Source organism: Lytechinus pictus, chromosome 7 (assembly GCF_037042905.1).
Source record: "Lytechinus pictus isolate F3 Inbred chromosome 7, Lp3.0, whole genome shotgun sequence".
In the NCBI taxonomy this organism is placed as follows: domain Eukaryota; kingdom Metazoa; phylum Echinodermata; class Echinoidea; order Temnopleuroida; family Toxopneustidae; genus Lytechinus; species Lytechinus pictus.
In genome coordinates this window covers 32,786,519-32,812,786 of record NC_087251.1, presented here as the reverse complement: position 1 = coordinate 32,812,786, position 26,268 = coordinate 32,786,519, and the positions used below count along the sequence as shown (strand labels likewise).

At 35.4% G+C, this 26,268-nt stretch overlaps 1 protein-coding gene across 1 annotated transcript in view; it reads right to left on the bottom strand.

The window, feature by feature from the left end:
* Positions 1 to 23,348, bottom strand: part of LOC129264532 (tetratricopeptide repeat protein 13-like) — a 34,744-nt gene extending 11,396 nt beyond the window's left edge. The window contains exons 1-7 of the mRNA XM_054902413.2: positions 22,850 to 23,348; positions 12,747 to 12,874; positions 9,450 to 9,525; positions 8,735 to 8,871; positions 4,064 to 4,156; positions 3,445 to 3,561; positions 1,200 to 1,310 (exon numbers count right to left, since the gene is read on the bottom strand). Coding sequence (XP_054758388.2) covers positions 1,200 to 1,310; positions 3,445 to 3,561; positions 4,064 to 4,156; positions 8,735 to 8,871; positions 9,450 to 9,525; positions 12,747 to 12,874; positions 22,850 to 23,264 — 1,077 coding nt within the window. The 5' untranslated portion in view covers positions 23,265 to 23,348. The remainder of the gene's footprint in view (positions 1 to 1,199; positions 1,311 to 3,444; positions 3,562 to 4,063; positions 4,157 to 8,734; positions 8,872 to 9,449; positions 9,526 to 12,746; positions 12,875 to 22,849) is intronic.
* Between the last annotated feature and the right edge of the window lie 2,920 nt (positions 23,349 to 26,268).

Genomic DNA, 26,268 nt, shown 5'->3' with positions numbered 1-26,268 from the left:
ATAATGGAAAGTGCACATACCAGGGACCATATATTCATAAAACCTTTAATGAGTCTACTAATCACCTAATTGGTATTGCGGTCTACGCAATTGGCTGATAACTAGACTCATTCGGGATTTATGAATAGGGCCCCCGGTGATTACTTGGTTTTTACTAGTGATTTTACTGGTGATTACTAAGTGTTTTGATTCCCGATAGAGTTCACAATGTCATGTATAAAACAGGAAGAGGAATATCCCTTACACAACAGAAACTTCAGCTCCTTTCAGTATCAACAAAAAAAATTGTGATTATGAGCATCAACACACAAATTCATTCTATTCTTTATACTGAAACCTTGGTAAACAAGAAAAAAATAATGAAATCACAATTTCTATAAACATTAAGACTGTACATGAGAGAAAATTCAATTCTGTACTTAACATTAAACATAGGAAAATTGCAATGTCTATGTATGTGTGTTTCCTCTTTTCTTGAAATCAAAATTGTATCTATTGAATAGTGTTATTTTGCTAATAATATACAAAGGTTTAGAGCTCTTTTATCTTTATAATTTCAGCCACATTCCCATAGAATATCTCTTGATGTAATTTCTATTTATCTCATGTCTATTTCATCTCTTACAGTATACCGATCTCTAATTTCATGAACAAGAAAAAAAAATATTAGGGTTTTCCTGAATTCCGGGAAATCCGGATCATTTTCAGGTAATTTTCGGGAAATGAAAAAATTCCAGGAAATTCAGACAATTACAATTAAACTACAATTAAACGTAACAACTTTCAATATTCATGTTATATTCAAAGAATTGTTTGCCACATGCATTACTCATACTCAACGTTTTCTGCTCGCATTCCACACTCGCATTATGTAATTTTGTTGCTATTTTGAAAACAGAAAAGGTTGAATTCCTTGATTTTGGTCACTTGGACCCAGTTTGGGTTCCCTTCAATAATATCTGACTTTTGTTAAAAAACAAAAATTGAAAATTCTAGGAAATGTCTTTGAATTTCAGAAAATTTGAGATTCAGTTTTGGGAAATTTGTTTTGGATCTGTTGAAACACTGCTCTAAAGGGCTAATGGCATTGATAATCATTATTACTCTGCAAGGCTTTATAAACACATCATCCCCGCACAAAGCCTTCTCCTAATTAATAAAAGACACAGCACAATGAATGTAATACTTCCAATACATACATGTAATTTTCCTTGATGATATAAGGATATTGCCAGTAGATGAACAACGTCTAATTGTGTCTGATCTTTTTGAACTGATTCCATCAAATCCTTGGTTGCTGCTACATATTTCTACGAGGAAGTTGAAAACAAAACATAAAATATCAAGTAATGATAAAATAGTGCAATAATCTTTTTTTCTGCATATAAGAATGCAAGGATTGTTTCAGTAGGCAGACATAACTAAAATGGTGGGGTTTTTTAATAGAAGTCATTTTGATAAAAGCTGTAATAATAATAATGCAGTTCTTGTATAGCGCATATCACATTATGTTATAACGTTCCTATGGGCTTCCAAAGGACTTGGATATTATTACCCTGGCTGTAGCCCCGCAGCCTTTTACAGCGCCGTGGCATTTCAAGGAATAAATTCCTGCCAGGTACCCATTCATCTCACCTGGGTTGAGTGCAGCACAACGTAGATGAATTCCTTGCTGAAGGAAATTACGCCATGGCTGGGATTCGAACCCATGACCCTTTGTTTCAAAGTAAGAAAACTAATCCACTAGGCCATAGAGCTCCACAGGTGTAAATCCCCAGGGAGGGAATATTGTGCATACAATGAATGTGGGCATTGTATTGTGCATACAATGTATGTGGGCATATCTGTACAGTGTTTTAGAGATATTGTAGGTCTACTGATATGATAACTGCTATATAAAAGGGGAATAATATTATTACTATATCATTAATGAAGGCAAGGGCTTTGACAGAGATTTCTAAGATGTTCAATGATATAGAAGACTACAAATATTTTTGTTTGCTCAAAACAACCACTCTAAGAGTCAGCTATAAATGGGCAATACATGTTTTGAGTAGGAATCATCAACATTTGAATAAGAAGGTTAGTACTAGGAGAGATGGCTCTTACGCTATTTAAAGGACAAGTCTACCCCAACAAAAAGTTGTTTTAAATAAAAAGAGAAAAATCCACGAAGCAAAACACTGAAAATTTCATCAAAATCGGATATAGAATAAAAAAGTTATGACATTTTGGATTTTCGCTTAATTTCACAAAACAGTTATATGCACACCCTGCTCGGTATGCAAATAAGGAGACTGATGATGTCATCCATTAATTATTTCTGTTATATTTTATTACATGAAATATTCTAATTTTCTCCTCATTGTCAAGTAATACAACGATTAATTCCTTGCTGATCATGTGGAATGAGCATTGTTTAATACTATATGGTTCAGTCAAGTAGGTCCTTCTTGTCAAATCTGTAAAAAATGAAATATTGTACAATTCAAACAATAAATAACAAAAGAAATAGTGACATCATCGACTCTCTCATTTGCATATCACTGAGTTGAGCATAGAACTGTTGGTGAAAAATAAGCGAAACTTTAAAATGTCATAACTTTCTTATTTTACATCCGATTTTGATGAAGTTTTCAGCGTTATTCATGTTTGATCTTTCTGTATTTATTTAAATCAACTTTTTTTGGGGGGTGGACTTGACCTTTGGATAAGAAGGTTAGTACTGGGAGAGATGGCCAATTAACAACTTTGTTAGATCTAGTTCCCACCATCACGATTTGCACCACAATTGAATCCGTGGTCTTTATCGTGGAGTAATTGTAGTGATCATATAAGATCATATCTCGTCAGCCGTGGCAATCGTATTGATTGTATGAAAAATTCTAATATTCTAAAACAAATTTGCGATCAGTTTCGAAAGGCCAATCGTGGCGTTCGTAACGGCTCGCATGAAAGTGGGAATGAGGCTCTAGCTGAAATGAAATTGAGCTCATAATACAATCTTGAAGTAAATAACTTAAAATATATTCAGTTTATTAGAGCAAATTTGATTCAAATAAGTCTCAAATATTATAATAGCAAACCTTGTCTCTTTTAACAACAGCCTCATCCAATTACCAGGGCAATCATATAAATTATAGGAATTATATTTCCCACACAATTAATGAAAGCGTTATTTTTCGCCAAGCTTGTTGGCAACAAAACATCTTTCTATCCTTTTTTTTTTACATTACCAAAGTTCCATTCAAATGGCCATCTTACAATACCCTGTTACATCTGTCCTTCATCTTATAATGAAATGTAATTTACATCATTACTTTCCATAAGACCTGGAGAATAACTAAAATTCCTAGAAATGAATATCAATCAAACAAATTTGCCAATTGGATGTAAATGAAGCCTCTATCAAATTTATTGATAGGTTTATCAAATATGACATACCTCCTCTTTAAACATCATGTAACCTCGGTACTTGTATAGTTTGGCTGTAGGCCGTAAGTCAAGTGCTTTTGATATATCGCCATATGCTTCTCGATTCCTTCCTTGTGTTGAAAAGACCTGCCCAGAGACAGAATAAAATACCATTTATCATTATCATTATTACATTACACTAGCACTGTTATCGTATTGCTATTATCATTGCATGCTCTGGTAAATATTTTGTGCATACATGTAAAAGGATTACATATCTGGCAACGCTGACAGCCAAGAAATAGGATCCAATTGCTTTAGAAACTACTCGAAATAGGAACATCCTTCTAATTTTCCTAAATCACAACGCAAAATTTTCAGAGAGTAGGAACATACAGGTTAAAATAGCAATGTTCCCACTCAATAGGAACATAAGGCAGGTATGCAGTAATATGTCTGAAGAAGGAAGCAAATGATGCCGACTTCTAACCAGAAATACTGGACAACCTCAAGGAGACTTCCTAATTACATGTACTGGGTACATCAGTTAAAAAAAACAGCTTTCATAACTATTGCCGAGACAAATCAATGTCGCAATTATTAGGTTTTAAGTGGAAATAAGAAATGAGGTTCCAATCTCATAGCTTACCTCCGCTCTCTTTTCCCATCCGATTGGATCTTTAGGACTGATTTCAATCACCCTGGTGAAGTCTTGTATAGCCAGTGCAGCATTCATAGGGTGCTGAGAATTAAAATCATACAGAAGTAATATTCAACATATCATGGATAATTTGATTTGATTTGATTTTATTGATTTTATTTAAACACAATAAAAAGCCCTTGATAAGCCAATGACTGGTTTTCAGAGAGGCTGTGCAATATACAAACAAACACAAAGAATAACAAAACAGAACAAAAATCAGAACAAAAAAACAAAAACACAAACACAATTGTAACAAAAATTAAAAAAAAGTTGTTCAATTTCAATCATAAAAATCAATACAAAATTTTGGAAAGGAAATGAAGTTATAGTTTGGTTGAGCAAATGGGGTCAAAAATCAATCACAATAGGTTGCAAGACCTGTGATTGATTTCGGGACCTAAAATTGAATTAAAATTAAAATTGAATTAATTGAAACAGGAGTACAATTATCACCATCACAGAAGAAAGTTATGTCCCTACCCCCTTCCCCCTCCTTCATCTCTCTTTCTCGGGTATCTTTATTCCTCGTTACCCATTTTTCTCTCTTTGCTTTTTTTTGGGGGGGTGAGAGGGAGAGGGTATTTCCCTTTTTATTCACATCCTGTTTTGTGCTTGTATTCTAGATCTCTCTCATCTCCTTTCTTCCTCTATCACTGTCTCTCGTCCTTGTTCTGCATGACTTGTGTGCCTCCCATACCGTATCCTTTGGGGTTATCTTCCTTTCAGTATACTCTTTCGTGTGTTCATTTTTCCCCAATTATGGCATTTTTTATTCGTTAATCATCTACATTATAGAATACTAAACTTTGTAGCTCATTTAAGTAGATCATTGAGCATTTAATCAAAATGAAAATGCTGCTATATTAATCCTATATATTATTATTATCATTATTATTATTATTATTATTAATTTTAGCATTATTATTATTATTATTAATTATTATCATTATTATCATTACCATCATTATTATCATTATTATTATTAGTAGTAGTAGTAGTATTAGTATTATCTATTATCATTATTTTGTGTATAGTAAAATAAACATGAATACCAAACACAGTATAATGTATGGCTACACTAAATAAATTCATCATATTTTTCTTAGCATTATAAAAAGCAGTCATTTATGGGAAATAATAATTCCCCATTGCCTTCACCCCTGGCAAGTGACCTGCAAATGCCCCGCACTAAGGTAATATTGAATAAGATCAACACATGGATGAATGAAGCCCCCCCCCCCCCTTCACTTGCATGTAATATAAAGGGGAAGAGGAATCAGTATAATATTGAATGCTGACTAGGATTTTGTGTTCTTTCTTTTTACCACTTGATTGTATTGTATTTTCCAGACAGCCTTTGTCCCTTGTTCTTTCTTTCTGTTGTTAATGCAATATAAGAGCACATACAACACTCTAAAGCCAGGGTAATAATGGTAATTAGTGCCCTGAGCGTGGGAAGTGGGAATCGAGTGCTTGATGAATTGCATTCTCATTATTACTTTTATACTCTCAATATCCAATCACTTCTTAGGTTATCTCTCATTAGGCCTGACTGTTTCCACAAAATATTGCTTAACTTTAAGGCCCGTATTCTGAAATCAGGTTTAACTTTAACAGACCACGGTCTAACTTTGTGCTAAAATTATGCGGAGCCAAAAACTCAAAATTTCTGCTTATATTGTATATTTCTTATATTTACTATTTTGCTTCCCTTTGCTTTTATAATGAAGAAGGTATTTCAGTTATCATTCTGAGACTGTTATAATTGATATGAGTGTCATAACAGTTAATACATTGAACATGTACTACAAAAATAGAGATTTGTAGCCCAATTTTGGCTCTCCATAGTTAAACCACAACTTTGTACCAGGCTTTAATTTAAACCTGAGTTCAGATTACGGGCCCCAGAGTCATTAACTTTATTTGTTATCAGATTTTGATGAAACTTTCAGCATTTTATTTGGTGAATTTCACTCTATTTTTTTAGATATAATTATTTTCAGCCAAGAGTATCCCTTTAACAGGGTATCCAGGCAATAGCCTTCAATGGCCTTGGATTTATATAAGCCCTGTACATTAATTTTACTTCTATCAGAAAGTCATACACATTATGCTGCATTTACGACCCAGGGTAGTAAGTAAATGGGTGGCTTGCATGAATATTTATTTCTTGAGATGCTTGCGCAATAGGATGGCTAATGTGCTATTACCGGACTAATGATGGCTATTACAAGTAGCAACTTCGGGACTCTTCACAGTGGATAATGTTCAGTGCTTAATACATTTCTTTATTAATCAATTATACTTTGAATGAAATAAATCAATCTTACTATATGCAAAAATGATGAACAAGATTGAGTTTGAACAACAAACACTATGTCATTTTCAATTGGATTTCAATAGGTATGTGAGTAGTAGTAAAATTTTGATTTTTTTTTTAATTTCATTGAATTGCTAGTATCACAGTCCGCAATCTGATCAATGCATGTATTTTTTTAAAGATAGGTGTCAGGGGGTATAAAACTTGATTGTATTGCTTGCTTCTATTGGTATAGTGTACAGGTAAAGAAAACTACAAAATTTCCATCGGCAAACAAATGAATAAAACACTAGATAAATGGTAGTAACCCAATACAGTGCTCTTGTTGAAAAAAAAATTAAATACAATTCTTGTTCTCATGCCAGGTGTTTTTGTTAAGTAATATTAACATATAGAGGTGAACAGCTGGACTCTTCTCACAGCTGTACACGGTGAATCATGGTAAACAATAGTAATGACAAACCTCTCTAGTAATACTGTACATGTACTTGTTGACTGGTGATTCACCTTTTCATTTAAACAATACTACTGTTTACAAATGTTGGGATATATAGGATTCTATTTAATAGTTGTTGTTTTTTTAAACATTATTATGAATGAATTAATACATACATAGGAATGCACATTACAGACAGTTAACCTAATAACATTAACAACATAATGGTTCAGAAACAATGCACACACTCAACAAGTTGATATTTAGATTCGAATTCCTTTATAACTGTGAACCGGAAATAACTGTAGACATTAAAATTCCGTTTGTGAGGGCTGCTTAAAAGATTATTTGATTATGGTTCTTTTTTTGTTCGTGGTGGCTATTTCAAAAATTTTCAAGGTCTAATCGCCCTTCGCACCCACTTTTTTTTTTTTTTTCACTGCAGGAAATCATTAGGCCTAGATGTAACAAAGCAAACTCCTTGTGATATTCTGTATACCTGTTCAGTAAGGTATACTGTTGCACCAAGTGCTGCGAGCCTCCAGGAGAGTTTCAAAATATTGCTTTTTTTTTTTGGGGGGGGGGTGAGTATTCAGGCACCAAGTACACACACAATATGGCCACTCACATACATGTATACTCCCCTGCTTAACAACATGGATAGGAAAAACGGGGATCAACACACTAAAGTCAAAAGTTATTTCAACACTTTGGAATCAGCATAGCAATTCCCTATAAAAACAAAACTTCCCTGATGCTCAATTACAAGAGCAGGGAAAACAAGATATCTCTGGTATATTTATTGGTTCATCCCACTTCCACCCAGACACATACACATATATGCTTTTCACATTGCATTTCCTTAACCCCATACTATCCTTAACCCCGGACTATCCTTAACCCCATACTATCTTTTTTTGGATTTACACTGTCTTTCTTAACCCCATACTATCTGCTTAGCCGGGGTTAACGCCTTAACCCCGGACTATCCCACAGCTCATGAATATTGATGATTTTACCATACAGAGTGTGATTAACGTGCAATTTCGACTTCTGTGATTGGCTATTGCTTAGCCCCACTTTTCCTTAGCCCGGTTTCGTTTCACACTGCATCTCTTAGCACCGCAATTGTGGTGCTAGCACCACAATAAGCCGGCTAACCCTGCTTTTTTGCAGGGCCAGATAGTACCGTACTATTTACCGTGCTAGCCCACTTTGCTAAAACATAGTGTGAAAACGAAGTGGGCTATAAAGCTTAACCCCGGGAAATTTCTTAAATCCTGGGAAGTCTGAATCATCTCCAGGTAATCTTGGGGAGATGAAAACACTTCAAGAAATTATGGGAAATCAAAAACTTAAAATCACATAATAATTGAAAATGTAACAAGTTACAATATTCATGTTATTTTGTAGAATTATCTGCCTGGTTATGTGGCTAAAAATTTGTCTACACAGTTGCAAAAGAGATTTAGTCCCTACTGTAGGAAGTGTGTGTACAAAAGAGGTCTTACATGCCTTGACTTTTTTGGGGGTCATTAGGCCTAGGTTCAGTCTCGCTGCATTATTCTCAGATTTTTGTATAAAAATAAACTTAAAGATTCCAGGAAATAATAATAATAGCTGGATTTTATATTGTGATTTTTGCCTGAGGATACAAAGCGCATGCTATCATTACCCAGGCTTTGTAAGCTGACTGCTCATATAAGCGCTCAAGCACGAGACTAATGAGACTAAATTTTAGTAAACTGGGATTCAGAATCTGGAATTTGTATTTGAGCTTTGAAAACGCTGGTTATTCCCCTTCCCCAAAAAATAAATGAATAAATAAATGAATAAAAAAATGGAAGAGCATGAATCTTACCTGAATGCCTCTTCTTGCATATCCCACTGCTCTAGCATGATACGCCCCGACAAACTTAGGGTTCTGCTTGATGAGGGCAGATAGAATGTCAATGGCCATCTCCTCTCGCCCAGTATTCATCATTGCAAGGGCAAATGCTGTCATGTACAATACGAGAGAAACAGTACAAACCTATTTAAAACTGAATTTTTTTTTTTTTTAAGAGAAAAAATATGAAGGTGTTTGTAGAATAATTTTCATAATCCCATCTAAAGAATAGCCATTATATCATGATTTTCTCCCCCCCCCCTTCACTGTTCAGGAAAAAATATGAATAGATCTGTCATTACATACTCTTACCCCTACACTGGTGGAAGTAAAAATATCAAAGGCACAAAACTCTCAAGCCCGTATTCTGAACTTTAATTTCAATTAAACCTTGGTTTAAAGTCGTGGTTAAACTATGGAAAGCCAATTGGGGAACAAATCCCAAACAGTACACATTCAATTTATTAGCTCACATGCCACCCAAATTATTCATAATTGTCTCGGAATAATAACTGATGTATTTTGAAGCATTATTTCTTCCTTATGAAAGCAAAAGGAAACAAAATAGTAAACCTAAGAAATATACAATATAAACAGAATTTTTTAATCTTTGGCTCCCCATGGTTTTAGCACAGAGTTAGACCATGGTTAAACCTGACTTCAGAATACGGGCCTCTGTCTTTAATACCTAGCTTATAGTCTAAATCTTCATCACCACATGGGAATGGGAGCATCTTCTTTTCATGTACTACCTTGGCATAATCCTGCAAGAGAAAAAAACAGGATAGGTCAATAATACAAGATTGGAGTCTATTTAAGTAGGATAAAGACATCCTAGCTTTAATAAAATTGTAAATCTAATGTTGTATTCTTGGGACCATTTGTTTGTGTATCACTTTTTTTATTTTTTAATCAGGGCACCTATGAAAAATTAATGAAAACTCTAATCTAGTTTTGATCTAATAAACTTCATGATTGATTTTTAGGTTACACATGGTATTAAATTTGAAACCTCAAATAAATATAAACTATTAAAAGACAATCTGTGAGTATGATATTTTTGTTTTCATTGAATTTATGAATGTATTGAATTTATCTCCCTCTTATGTTACGATATCACCCAATTTGGTGCAGGCAGCCATATTTGTTTACACCTCAACCCTTCTAAGTTGGGACAAGGGGCAAGCTGGGCAAAGAAGTAAATATGGCAGCAACAAACAGGATCATATCATTAGAGGCAACCAAATTTAACTAAGAAACAAGTGGAACGCCTCTGGCAGTCTCGCCTGCATTACGCGATTTAATATAGCAGCAGTGCTAACTTTGAAAACTACTATAAAATAATCATTCACAAAAACACCATTCATATAATGACATAATACCACGTTCATTGACCATAAATGACATTTGAACGGTGACTTAAGACTTGTCAACTACACCCATGTCCACATTTCATTCACTCTATCCATAAACTTTCAAAGTTATGATGGCAATTCAACAATTACCCCAACATGGCCTAAGTTTATTGACCTTAACTGACCTTTGTTTTGTGACCTGAAACTCACAGGGGATGTTCAGTGATACTTGATTACTCTTATATCCCAAGTTTTATGAACTAGATCCATAAACTTTCAGAGTTAGGATGGTAGTTCAACAAGTACCCCTAACATGGCCAAAGTTCAGTGACCTTTTATGACCTTTGACCATGGTCATGTGACCTGAAACTCGTACAGGATGCTCAGTGATACTTGATTACTCTTATGTCCAAGTTTTATGAACTAGGTCCATAAACTTTCAGAGTTAGGATGGTAAGTTAACAAATACCCCCAACACGGCCAAAGTTCATTGACCTTAAATGACCATTGACCACGGTCATGTGACCTGAAACTCGCACAGGATATTCAGTGGTACTTGATTAACCTAATGTCCAAGTTTCATGAACTAGATCCGTAAATTTTCAAAGTTATGATGGTAATTCAACAAATACCCCCAACTTGGCCAAAGTTCATTGACCCTAAATTAATCTTTGACCTTGGTCATGTGACCTGAAACTCAGGCAGGATGTTCACTAATACTTGATTAATCTTATGTCCAAGTTTCATGAACTAGATCCATAAATTTTCAAAGTTATGATAGTAATTCAACAAATACCCCCAACTTGACCAAAGTTCATTGACCCTAAATGACCTTTGACCTTGGTCACGTGACCTGAAACTCGAGCAGGATGTTCACTAATACTTGATTAATCTTATGCCCAAGTTTAATGAACTAGGTCCATATACTTTCTAAGTTATGATGTAATTTCAAAAACTTAACCTTAGGTTAAGATTTGATGTTGACGCGGCCGCCCCGCCGTCCCTGCCGTCGCAGTCGGAAAAGCGGCACCTATAGTCTCGCTCTGCTATGCAGGCGAGACAAAAATTCTAGCAGATATTTCCTTCAATTTGTCTTTGGTCCACCTGGACCCCATCTTACAAAGAGTTACGATTGATCTGGGCCACCGTCTTACAAAGAGTTACATGATCAGATCAATAGCAACTACGGACGGCCGCAACGTCAACATGTATTATGCATAATTGTTCAAAATATTTTCTAGCTACATGGATGATGTATATTCATGCATGCATTGTTTTCTTGAAAATTCACTACGCTTCTCTTTGCATACAACGGACATGGTGCAAATTTTTTTGTAGAAATAATTATGACACTAATGGATTTCCATAGAGTTACGATTGATCGGATCAATCGTAACTCTTTGTAAGACAGGGCCCTGATCAACCTCATATGTATGGAAATCCATCAGTGTTCTATAAAAATCAAGAAAATTTTTTAATCTTTCAATCATTTTTTTCTTTGGTACACTATGACCCGACAGAAATGATCAAGAACCTACAGTATGTGTTATACCTCGGTCACATTTGCTCTACGGCCGCCGTACGGCAGGTCGAAAACAGCCGTTTTATTGATTTTTGTTTTCAAACCACCTATATGTAGCTGGTGCAAATAATGTTAGAACGGCTGTTTTCGACTTGCCATACAGTCGCCGTAGAGCAAATGTGACCAAGGTATTACTGCAAAGAATCAGAATTTGTATGATTTACATTTTCAAAGTATTTCATAGTAAAGATTTTACATGAAGAGCAGGACATTCATCATTCGGATCTTACAGTGCAGAGTGGTTGACTATAGTGGCACCTGTGTGAACTATATTAGTGTACACAGATGGGAGAAATACTATACAAAGAGCTCATGAATAGATGTACATGGTACACGTCGCCCAAACAGTTTGGTGAATAGATTGATAGCATGAAATGTGTACGTATGTATCCATTCATAAACTATAAATTATCATGGTTGAATTGTGACTATCCCGACTATCCCGACATGGTTCACTGAATATAATCATTTAAAAAATAAAGAATTTTATCAGAACAAAGGTCAGTTTTGGTGAACTATTAGAGAGCTGTGCAGTTTGTAACTGAGTACTTTGAAGTGTGAGAATGGTCTGTATAGGATCACCGAGTCTGAATGTGTACATGTATTTGTCCATACAGGTAATTTTTTCCTAGTCAAATATATTGGGACCCCATTACTCTGTTCGCCTTTAACAGGAGAATTTCAAATTAGAAGTGTTACATAACACATGATTTGCTCAATGTGGTCTAAGGTCCAAAGAAATATTTCCACCTTAGGCTTATGTAAGAGAACTTTCAAATTAGAGGAGTTATTATAATAACACATGTTTTGCATAATATTGTCTTAAAAACTGCTTTAACTTGGACAATATGGAAGATCAAAAATGCTTAACCTGTGATTTAAATATAGGTACACTGGGAAATTTTTAAAAACATTTATGTACATTAATATGCACACGCTTACATGTAGTTTTCTGCAGGGACATAAAAGGAAAATTTGTATTGACAGGAATTGGATATCAAGGAAACAAAATGATTAATTGCACATATGAAAACTGTGTTGACTTTACCTTTACGCTTTGAATTTCAATTTGATTGTTATCTCCCAGTCCAGCTAATATGGGAAGTTTAGACCCACACAATCCTAAACCAAGTAGATCCTCTCCATCTTCACTTATTCCCATCGGATCTCCGGCCTCTGTAAACAAAACAAAGTATTTATTTCATATCAGTAATTATCAATTTGCTATTGCAAGTATCCCCCCCTCATTATAACAAAGGAGAAAAAGATAAAGTTCTTTTTTTGGGGGGAGGCAAAAATGTCTTAATAGTCATCTACATGTACATTTTACTTTTTAGAGCAAATATTGATAATAAATAAATTTTAACGTAATACACATGAAAATTAATTTTAGTGTTAAAAATACAGCACAGATAGAAAAACAAATAAAAAGGGCACGATGAATCTCGAAGGCCAGTGAGAAGGACAATGGAGCAAATCAAACGGGCATCCCTGACCGTGGTAGTTGGTGGCCTTGGAATTAATATAGCCATGTTCTACGAAGATTTATCATACAGGATAAATCGGAATATGTGATAATTCAAATAATAAAATACAAAGGATAAAGTGAGTGCATGACATCATTAATCCCCTCATGTGCATTCCAACCATTATATACTATACATGTAGATGTATTGAATTGCTTTGTGAAAATAATCATAATATAACTTTATTTTCCATCTGAAATAATATATACATGTGCAAAAATGAAGAACTCTATGAACGTATGATTTTTCTTTATTTATTCAAGTCAGTTTGAGGTTGACTTTACCTATTAAGGAGAAAAAAAGGAAGAACATAACATATTTCATTCCAAAGAACAATTTTTTTTTTAACAAATAGAATTGCACAATTTATTTTTAAAACTGATTTCTTTTTTGTATTCATGCATATTATTATTATTTTTTTTTTTTTTTTTTTCGTTTATTCTTTTTTAATTTTTTTAATTATGTTTTTATTGTTTTCATAAATAATCAATTATCAGGAACATGAATTATTAGTTAGATATGAAGCCGTTCTGAAAAAAAAGATGGTTATACTTGATTACCCTTATGTCCACATTTCATGAACAAGATCCATTTTCAAAGTTATGAAGGCAATTCAACAAATACAAACATAGCCAAACTTCATTGACCTTAAATGACCTTTGACCTTGGTCACATGACCTGAATCTCTTTCAGGATGTTCACTGATACTTTATTACTCTTACATCCAAGTTTCATGAACTACATGTAGATCTATACTTTTAAATTTATGATGGTATTTTAAAAACTTAACCATAAGGTTTTGTTGTTGACCCTAAATAACCTTTGACCTTGGTCAAGTGACCTGAAACCCGAACACGATGTTCAGTGATACTTGCTTACTGTTATGTCCAAGTTTCATGAACTAGATCCATAAACTTTTTAAGTTATGATGACGATTCCACAAATATCCCTAATATTACTCAAGTTTTTTTACCCTAAATGACCTTTGACCTTGGTCATGTTACCTGAAACTCGCATTGGATGATCAAGGATACTTGATTGCTCTTATGTTCAAGTTTCATGAAATAGATCCATAAAATTTGAAAGTTATGACAATTCCTCAAATACCCCCAACATGTCCAAGGTTCATTGACCTGAAGTGATTTTTGACCTTGGTCATGTACCTGAAACTCGCACATGATATTCAGGGATACATGGTTGTTCTTATGTCCAAGTTTCATGAACTACATCCATAAAATTTTAAAGTTATGACAATTTCTCAAAAAACCCCAACATGGCCAAAGTTTGTTGACCCTAAGTGACCTTTGACCTTAATCATGTGACCTGAAACTCAGGCAGGATCTTCAGTGATACACTATTACCCTTATGTCTCTAAGTTTTAAAACTACCATAAGGTCCATATACTTTCAAATTTATAACATTTCAAACACTTAACCTTGGTTAGATTTCGAAAAGCGGCGCCTATAGTCTTGCTCTGCTATTCAGGGGAGACAATAAAATCTCAATGTTATGTTATGATGGAAATTCAATACCCAAAACATTGACCCTATGACCTTTGACCTTGGTTGTGTGACCTTAAACTCAGGCAAGATGTTCAGTAATACACCATTACCCTCATGTCCAAGTTTCATGGACAAGATCCATATATACTTTCTAAGTTATGATGACATTTCAAAAACTTAACCTTGGTTAAAATTTCGATGTTGATTCCCCCAGCATGGTCCAAGTTCATTGACCCTAAATGACCTTTGACCTTGGTCATATGACCTGAAACTAAAACAGGACGTTTAGTAATACTTGATTAACATTATGTACAAGTTTCATGAACTAGATTTATATACTTTCTATGTTATGACATTTCAAAAACTGAACCTTAGGTTAAAACTTCAATGTTGACGTTGCTGCCGCCGTCAGAATAGCGGCGCCCATAAGTGAAGGATTAATCTAGATTAATTCAAACACTTAACCTTGGTTAGATTTTTACTTCTAATTTTACTTTACAATAATTCCTTTTTATACTGTAGTAATTATAGATCAAATGGTGTACTGAATTGAAAAAAAACTCTTATTCTAGTAGATACTTCATTGCATACTTTCTACCTGTACATACATGTATTCAGGGGGAAATTCGATGATTTCCATTAAAGGAGAAATATATTGATTATGAATATGGTCTTATTATATATCAGTGGAAAGGTAATGATGTGAGGATTACCATTAGGTCATTCAAAATAACGAAAATAATACATAAGGTGGAAATCGCCAATTAAAAAGCGCTAAAATGCCTCTCCGAAATATGCCTCGCATCGGTCTCTGAATTGACTCGAATTTTATGACGTCACTGTCTGTACGAGAGGCGTGATTGGCTCTCCCACGTCAAGCTCCACTTGCATGCAAAACCTGTTGCGAGTGTACGTTTTCTCCACACTGACACTGAATACTTCGATCATGAAATGAAAGAAAACCCAGTAGTTTATCTAGATTTGGATTTTCAAATTGATGATTATGAAGATGAAGAGAATGATGATAAAGTTTCTAACTCTAGAAAAACAAAGTGACGTGGATGGTGGTAAATTAAGGGAATTACGCCGGTGATGATGAGTCGGAAAATTCAACTTGCAAGCCGATTCGCTACCAACGCATGCAGCTGCTATAGCTGCACCGCGGGTCAAATCCATGAAAATGAATTCCATGCAGCATGACCACATCCAGACCGAGTCTCTTTCCTCTATCAACAACATAATGAGAAGGAAAATAATAAAATAACTGTACTTACAAATAAGTGAATACAGTATATCCGAACCTAGGCTGAAGGTAAATCAACTCAAGGAATAGCAGCAGACGATATGCACAGACGATGAATTTCACGTGGCTGGAATAGATCGTCACTCGTTCTGTTAGATAAAATTTCTATCTCATTATTTTGACTAAATTACGAAACTCAGAGAATTAGTATTCTACATAAAAATTAAGTAACACCTGATACTATTTTTTGAATTACGATAAAATATTTTTGAAGCAAAGAAATTGAGGTAAATTAAAATAAGATATAAAGGATCATCCACTTAGCCGCATGCGATTGTAAACAATCAAAAGCACATGGCCAGCTTGCTCCACTGAACTGAAAATACGTATTTTCAGTTCAGTGGCTTGCTTGCCCATAGAGTTGGATCATGGACCTACTACACATGGTTGGATAAAGCGTAGCTTTATCCAACTCTACGTGCTCGCCTTGCTGATTGTTTACAATCGAATGCGAGCTAGGCAGATTATATTTTATATCTAATTTTAATTTACCTCATTTTCTTTGCTTCAAAAAGGTTTTATCGTAATTCAAAAAATAGTATCAGGTGTTACTTAATTTTTATGTAGAATACTAATTCTCCGAGTTTCGTAATTTAGTCAAAATAATGAGATAGAAATTTTATCTAAACAGAACGAGTGACGATCTATTCCAGCCACGTGAAATTCATCGTCGGTGCATATCGTCTGCTGTTATTCCTTGAGTTGATTTACCTTCAGCCTAGGTTCGGATATATTCACTTGTTTGTAAGTACAGTTATATCATTATTTTCATTCTTATTATGTTGTTGATAGAAGAAAGAGACTCTGTCTGGATGTGGTCGTGATGGAATTCATTTTCATGGATTTGACCCGCGGAGCAGCTATCAGCTGCATGTGTTGGTAGCGAATCGGCATGCAAGTTGAATTGTCCGACTCATAATCACCGGCGTAATTCCCGTAATGTGTATACCTCGATCCACGTCACTTTGTTTTTCTAGAGCTAGAAACTTCATCATCATTCTCTTCATCTTCATAATCATCAATTTGAAAATCCAAATCTAGATAAACTTCTGGGTTTTCTTTCATTTCATGATCGAAGTATTCAGTGACAGTGTGGAGAAATTAAACGTACCCTCGCAACAGGTTTTCCATGCAAGTGGAGCTTGACGTGGGAGGGCCAATCACGTCCCTCGTAGACTCATGCACGTCATCAAAAATCCCCAATTTCGCGGACGTAATTCTGCGTGTTTTAAGCATTCAGAGAGAGAACTTTAAACTATCAATTAACTGAGTTTCATCGGTCTCCATGATAAATTATTTACACCATCGTGTTCTTTTAATTTTCTCCTTTAATTTGATATATAATTCTCAATTTTTAGGATTTGCAATATATTTCTACTTTAAATAAATTGTAAATTGTATTAAAATGACCAAAAAATACCTCAGTAGGGAAATTACTTTTTTAATTTGGCTGATAAAGTGCAAAGCACTATACAGTATACATACTGTATATGCTTCAGTGAATACGATGATGAGTTATACCCATTAAGAATATTATTTTTTAATCTAATCAACTTCATTCTGATGTAAATCCCAAGCCAGCATGTAAAACAACAAAACAATATCACTCCAATCCACACAGACATCAAATGCAATGGAAAATTTCAATTATCTTTTTTTACACATGTTATTAAAAGTTAAAATTACCAATATATCACAAAACTCTGCAAATAATACATGAGCAATTCCAGTGTGGTAGCAAAGCACTCAGCTAATTACATGTAAGATCAATAATTCAGTAAAGTGGTACTCAGAGAGGGGGGGGGGGGAACAGTGGGAGCCTGGATAGTCTGGGAACCTCCACTGCTAATCACTGGAGTACATATAACCGGGGTGTTTCAACATGTAAAGCTGAATTATGCTGGACTTAATGCAACTGGTTTTTTAATTTAAAGGACAAGTCCACCCCAACAAAAGTTGATTTGAATAAAATGAGAAAAATCAAACAAGCATAACACTGAAAATTTCATCAAAATCGAATGTAAAATAAGAAAACAGTTATATGTACATCCTGGTCGATATGCAAATGAGGAGACTGCTGACGTCATCCACTCACTATTTCTTTTGTATTTATTGTATGAAATATTCTTATTTTCTCCTCATTGTCAAGTGAAACAACAATTAATTCCTCCCTGAACTTGAGGAATTAGCATTGTTTAATACTAAATGGTTCAGTCAAGTTGGTCCTTATTGTCAAATCAGCAAAAAATGAAATATTGTATAATTCAAACAATAAAAAAACAAAAAAAAAGGTGAGTGGGGGACATCATCGACTGTCTCATTTGCATGCCACAGAGATGTGCATATTACTGTTGTGAAAAATAAGGGAAACTATAAAATGTCAAAACTTTTTTATTTTCCATCCGATTTTGATGAAATTTTCAGCGTTATGCTAGTTTGATTTTTCTCTATTTATTCAAATCAATATTTTTCTGGGGTGGACTTGACTTTTAATGATATTGCCATGCATCTTGAACTCGCCCTAATTGTGTTACGTCACCAAAATCTAATGATAGAGCACATTTCGTTATTAAAATGATTATAACTTTAAAATTATTTACCCTATCCCTATCCATACAAAAGTATACTTTTTCTGAAAGAAAATTTTGTGAGGAATTCAAAAACAGCATTAAAATGAGGAACATGTACATGTAGTGAGGTACTGCTCACATCTTATTAGTGAACATTTTTGATTTTTTAGGACCCCTAATACACTTTTTTTTTCAAACATCCATTCTTTCCCCATCTTTGCCCATACCATTACTTATTAAACATATTATTTGTATTGCTCAAGAAATCCCCTTTTATTTATAACTTATGGGGAATCATTCATTTCATCAAGATAAGTTTTATATGCAAATTTATGTAAATTTCAAATATCTAAAATGGACATTGTTTCATGAGTTTATACTTTAAATTTCTATAAACTATAATTAATTAATGATTCTGTGGTGTGTATAGAGGTGTATTGCTACATACCTGTTATATTTAGCTGTAAAATGAGACCAAAATCAAAGGTCTAACCCCTTGAAAATCAAAGTTATTCAAGCTTATGTTACATGTATGTGTACTGCTACAACCACCCCTCAATTTCCCTTATTTGTGATATAAAACGCAGCATCGCAAATCGATATGCATATAAACTGATACTGTTTATCCTAATACAGCTTAAACTCAGCTTTCAAATGACACCAATTTCATTACAATACGTCTCCATATGGAGAGTAAAAAATCACATCATAATGAGTTCCTGTACAATAAATTTTTGGTGACTTTATACAGATTTGGGAGGTTTTCTTAATCAATTATTGTTAATTACAATTAATTAATTGAAATAAATTGTGTCAAGTGTTTCATTATTATACTAGTCACATCAAGCTTTAAAATGAAACCAAAATCAAACCCCCTGTATACCAAAGTTATTCATGTTTGAAATATGAAATGCGTCTTTGCCATAGACTTCGTATGGACTGCTTTCCCATACCCTCTCCGCTTCCCCCCCCCCCCCTCCACCACCACTATTTCTTTTGTATTTTATTATATGAAATATGAAGTAGGGCCTATTCAAATTTTCTCCCCGTTTTCCGGTGAAACAAAGTATTATTCCTCCCTGAACATTTGGTATTACCATTGTTATATTTTTTGGTCCAGTAAAGTTGGTGTTGGTCCTTATATGTCAAATTGGTAAAAATTGAAATATTGTATTTATAATTCAAACAAAGAAACACAAAAGAAAAAGTGAGTGGTGGACATCATTGACTCTCTAACTTGCATGTCGCTGATTTGTGCATATAACTGTTTTGTGAAAAATAAGCAAAGTTTTTATGAAATGTCATAACTTTCTTATTTTACATCTGATTTTGATGAAAGTTTTTGCATTATGCTTGTTTGATTTTTCTCTATTGATTAAAATCAACATTTTTTCTGGGGTGGGCTTGACATTTAGATTGGGTGACTTCAAGTTCGGTGTTCGGTGTTGGTGTTGGTGTTGAGAGCGTAAAAAGGCCGCTGAACCGAGCTCCAACACCGAGCTGGGTTCAGAGGAATGATACCGATTGCGTTATCGATAGCACATAACGTCACACCTCTGCGCTGCGCTGCTAAATCATCTCAACTTCACGCGATAAGTCTCGACGACGAAAATGAAATCTGAGAGAAATGCATTAAATGCTCATCGTTCAGAATACAAATGTTTTAATTAATTCAAGAATTCAAAAGAGTGAACATTATTCTTCATCAAAATATATACAGCTCAAATGATTTGTACTTAGCTAAACTGTAAAAGCTAATTTTACGGGGATGTTTCATCGTGTTCGCCGCCTGTTCAAGAGCTTGAGATTGCCAACACCAACACCAACACCGAACTTGAAATCATGATTTTCCCAATCCCTGGGGGTTGGTGTTGGTGAATGGGGAAATTGCACATAGATCGTCAACACCAGCCGCAGTGCTGGGTTCAGCAGACGACATTCAACACCAGCATTCAACACGATCTGCCGGAAATACGTCATATTTTCCAAGGTCAATCCCAACACCAGCCTGATTTCAAGTACGGTGTTGTGGCTAGTGTTGGTGTTGTCACAACACCAACACCAGATTTCAACACCGTCCTTGAAATCACCCATTCTTAAATGGCACAAAACTTGAACAAGTCAGTTCTACTAGATACCTTGGTGTTAATATTGATTCTCATTTGACTTGGGATGAGCACATTAAACAGTTGTGTAAAAACCTTTCTTACAAAGTGTATATGTTGCGTAAGCTTAGTAGTACGTTAAATACCCATTTACTGAATACCCTTTTCAAATCCTCCATCCAACCTGTCATTGATTATGGAAGCTCTGTGTGGGGAAATTGTTCAACGAAAAATCGTAATCTTATCAAACGGATTTAAAAAAGAGCTTCTCGTATAGTCACTAAGAATTATGGTGTACGTGATATTAGTGTTTCAAAATTATTTAAAGATTTAAAATGGCAAGACTTTGAGACGCGAAGAGAAATTATAAACAAAAATATTTTTGAATAAGATTGATATTACTCTTTAATCAGATGGGTTTCTTTTACAATGAATAGAATAATCATGTTTACTTTTTAAATTATATTTTAAATGTTAGTCATATTAATTTAATATTTTGAGTTTGGTTCAATATTCTCCTTCTTAATATTCCTCTTCTCATTGTTTTTCAATTTCTTGTTTCATTTCTTTCTGACTCCCATGAGTCCCATCCCCCCTATTTTCGCTCCATCCCCGGAGTCGACTATTGCTCAATCCTCAGTCGTTTCTATTTCACTGACATTCAAACAATTGTTTCTACTATCAAACTCGACTTATCACATTTCTCTTGATTCAAAATTTTTGTCGTACTCTTAAGTTTTGCTATTTTGTTTGTCTTATATCTATTTTGTTGCTTGTATATTAATCTTATGAATATTGAATTTATTTTACTGATTGCATTTTGTCCTTCAGGACCATGATGTAAAACAGCCATTGTGCTGATACATGTTTTTATCCTGAATAAATATTTTGAAATAAATAAATAAATAATAAACAACTAACTTTAATACCTGATTGACACAGTGGTTACACTCCAGCCTCATATGTACATTCACTTGTTTGATTTAATATATCAGTGTTTGCACAAATCTCTTGTAAACAAATATTGTGTATCAAATGCAATTCTTAAATCTACAAAACCTGTTGAGTTTAAAAGCCTAAAAAAATACATGTATTTTGTAACTTAAAATCAATTTAATCATATTGTTTACACTGGGTTCTAATGGTATGACTGCATATTTTCAAAACTACTCATTAAAATAATGTATTCAAAATATATTGTGGGGGGAGGGGGTTATCAACAAAAAGGGAAATGAAAACCTTGTGCATTTAATACTCAAATTATGGAATCATTTTACACCATTTCACCAAAATAACTTTTACTTTATGGATTACTCTTTTAGTACTGGTAGTGTAAGTTTCCGAGTTATAACCCAGGGTAGGTGCTGTGGGTGAGACCCTCAATTTCATCCCTAAATTCCAATTTCATTTAGAAAGCATGACAATTTAAACATTATGCCGCCCTCTATATGTGTCTCGTAGCTAAGCTACTAACAAAGAGAACAAGATGGCTGCGTAAACATCTGCAAGTTTTTTCCCCGTCTTCTCATAATATATTTCTCACTTTTTTAATGAATATCTGTTTTAAAATGAAAACAATAATGTATAAATGTCGGAAATGGAGTTCTAACAATTAGCCCATAAATTTACATGATCTTTTACAGGGAAATCTTGGGGGGGGAAGATTTCAATTTTAACCATCGTATAAAAATCCCTGGCTCCGTGGAGAGCAAGCACACGTTACTCATTAGTGAATGATTTTTACTCTCTACTAGGAGCCTCCTGGCTACATGTAGGATAGATGGGTGGGTATTTAAATCAGCGTACATGGAAACTTTTGTTCTTTTATTTATTTGTTACTTTGTGACTTTACACCAACGTTCAACCCCAACTTCTTACTGAGTAACTTCTTGACCGAATGCAGCATAGTCATAGACAGTGGCCCAAGTTAAGAAAGGTGTTTTTGTGCAAGATCTTTCATTACTATCAAATATATCATTTATAGGCACCTAATCATTTAAAAATGTGCAAACTATGGTGGACATGACAGTCAACATAAAATTTAAACTTAACATGTTAAGTTTAACATTAGATCTGACTAGTGACTATATATACCCCGCCCCCCCCCCCTTTCCCTGAAATTAGATCAATTGAAGAACTACTTACGCCCCTCGACGCATCCTGGAAGAAGGGATATGCCATCTAGAGCAATGCCTTGAGAAGCAAGCAATACAGTGTGCCGAACTCCCTCCGCTCCTTCCACCGAGACCTTCTCAAACTCGCTCAGCCATTTCTGCAGCTCATGAGTAGCTATCGGTGTCGCGTCGATGTCTATCACCGGACCTCTCGGCATCTGGTACTTCGGTGGGTTGGAGCATTGCTCGTTGGGAGCTGGTACTGGTACCACCTTGTTACCGTCTAAATGGAGGTGGAGATTTATATGAACAGGTGGTTCCGTGCTTCCATGTTGTTGGCTTGCAAACGATATTTTTATAGCAGACGACTTTGAGGCGAAAGCGACCAACATAAACAAAATTTTCGCAACATATTGCACACCGTGATCCTCCCGACTAAACGCCATTGTTAGTTGACTGCAAATGATACCACAACAGAATTCTTCGGAGCTGTATTTTACATTCGCTAGCTATGTATGGTGTACGCGCGCATTTAAATGCAACACGTGTCGCAGGCCAGCCGAGGTATGGTAATAAACAAATGCATGTACATGATTCGAGACGGAGGAAAAGACATTACGTAATCGGGTAGGCCTATTCTTGTTATCAAAGGCTGATGTGAAATCACTTTTGCCTGAATGCCTCTAGATGTAGTAGGCACCATAGGGGGCAGTTAATCAGGGAATGGGAGGGGTGATAAAAAAAAAGATATAGGACCTACTAAAATGTGCAATCACTTTTGTCTGGATGCCTCTAGATGTAGTAGGCACCATAGGGGGCAGTTAATCAGGGAATGGGAGGGGTGATAAAAAAAAGATATAGGCCCTACTAAAATGTGCAATCACTTTTGTCTGGATGCCTCTAGATGTACTTAGGCACCATAGGGGGCAGTTAATCAGGGAATGGGAGGGGTGATAAAAAAATATATAGGCCGTACTAATAGACAAATGCATTTTCGTCGCACAGTACATGGATTCGAGACGGAGGAAAAGACATTACGTAATCGGGTATTCTTGTTATCAAAGGCTGATGTGAAATCACTTTTGCCTGGATGCCTCTAGATGTATTAGGCACCATAGGGGGCAGTTAATCAGGGAATGGGAGGGGTGATAAAAAAAAGATATAGGCCCTACTAAAATGTGCAATCACTTTTGTCTTGATGCCTCTAGATGTAATAGATGTTCCCCTCCCCCATCGATATATTTTCTTGACGCTCATGAAACTGAGAGAAGAAGGGTAGCTTTTACGTAGCTTTTCCTTGCTTTTCTCAAAATAATGAAAACCTAAACGAGATGGATTTGCTTCTCTCCAAGCTCATTTTTCTTTTGCTCGTTGCGCGTGGAAAATTACGATACTATAGCCGGGGGGCAGGGGTGGCAGGCTACATTGCCCATCCCCCCCCCCCCCAACCTGGCGGAGTCACCGGGAAAAGAAGTGGAGGAGCCGTGATGTACTGGTCCTGACTCTCGCCTTGTAAACAGAGGGTCGTGAGTTCGAATCCCACCGCGATCTGGCGTCCCTTGGCGAAATGTTATGCCACTCTCGACCCATGCAGGTGGTAAATGGGTACCCGGTAGGATGTGAAAGTCATTGTTGCTTGCCCACACTCTAAATTACAGGGATTTAAAACAAGTCCACATGGACTGTAGTTAGGGACCAATCGAATTCCGGATTTAGTTTGAATCCTTAAGATTCATTTTTAAATCTCGAAAGATTTAAATTTAAATCATTTGAGATATAAATTTAAGTCGTTAGGATTAAAACTAAATTCAGAAATCGATTGGTCCCTAGCTACAGTCCATCTGGACTTATTTTAAATCCCTGTAATTTAGAGTGTTCAGTAGGCCTACTGAAGACAGTGTGCGCCTCACCGGCGACTGACTGGAATACTCCCTAAGGAGTGGAGGATGTGCACACATTGTGTGCGGGAATGACTGATTGAATCCGATGACTGGGGAAAAAGTGAAAAGAAAACAAAGAAAAAAAAACATGAAAAGGGAAAACGGAAGGAAAGCGGGAAAGGGAAGGAAAGAAGAACATGTGAGCAAGAAACTGAATAAATCATTCAGCAATACTAAGACATAAGCATGATATTAGTATAGAGAGGGGATTAAATTATGGTTGCAAAAGCGGAGGGAAATGAACTTAGAATGGAATGAGCCAAAAGCTAAGTTGGAAAATGAAGAAAAGGGACAATAACAAAAACAAGAAAAGAACTTGATAAGACGACTGGGTTGCCGAGGATTGAAAATAAAGAACGGGAAGAAAGAGATGGGTGGCATGTGGCGTACGCATGGGGTGGTTACAGGGGTTCATTAACCCCCCTAAAATTTTATGATACCCAACCCCCCCCCCCCCTAATATTTGCTTGAAGGTCTCTTTTTTTTTGCTTGTCAATTTTTTTGGAGTATACGAAACGACGTAAAATTAATTCAGCTTGAACCCCCCCCCCTTAAAACAATCCTGCGTACGCTAAATATGTACGAAGTCTATAGGAATGGTCGCAATCATGACAAAAAAAGTCCTTAGCCAAAGGCTAGACATATGGGCTAGACATATCCCCTGTATAGCTTATGTCCCTATACCTAAGTAAAGCCTTACGTTGGCAAGAGTTAACCTAAACAACTTTATTGGCTAAAATCTCCAAAGATACCGGGGGTTCTTTCAAATGAGACCCCGTGCAGTAGGCGCTCAATAACGGACCCCTGTAAGACCCTTCCTGTATTAAAGGGGGGGGGGTCTACATCCAAGGGGAAACTCTGGGTAGAAGAGGAATTACTATCTCCACTTCATCCACTTTTTGGCGTGTTCACAATTTCTGTCAAAAACAAGTTCTATAATCACAGCAAAGTCAATTAAATTCGAGCTTATATGTATTAGAGACGAAAGAGAGGTGTGCTCTTTGCTTTGAATTTTATCAAACATCTGAAGCTTCGCGCTTTGCATGCTTGTGGGGGCTGTGAGACTCCCCATTCAAGCACCTATCCCACGCCCTTGGGAGCGCGCTCTGTCCCGCCTTCCAAAATTAACTTCTGGCTTCGTGGATGATGAAATATGGCTCAATGAGCCTATTAATAGTATTAGGAAAAGAGGAAGTCATCATATTACCTATATATACATTACGTATATCTATTACAAATTATAAGGAAGTATCGGCCTATATACCGATCTTTTGCATCGATGCAGGTATAATTTATTGTCCAATAATGTGCCCATTTTATTTACATGAAGGGCCTACCTGAAATACAAGTTAAATGAAAAAAGTTTAGTGTCAAAAATGAATGACACAAAGGCGCAGATCCACTTTAACGGGGTGCAAATTTGCCTTTAAAAAGGGGTCATCTCTACTTTACAGGGTTCGCAATAAATGCATTCAACAAACATGCTGCGCCATTAGATTGTCCAATTTTA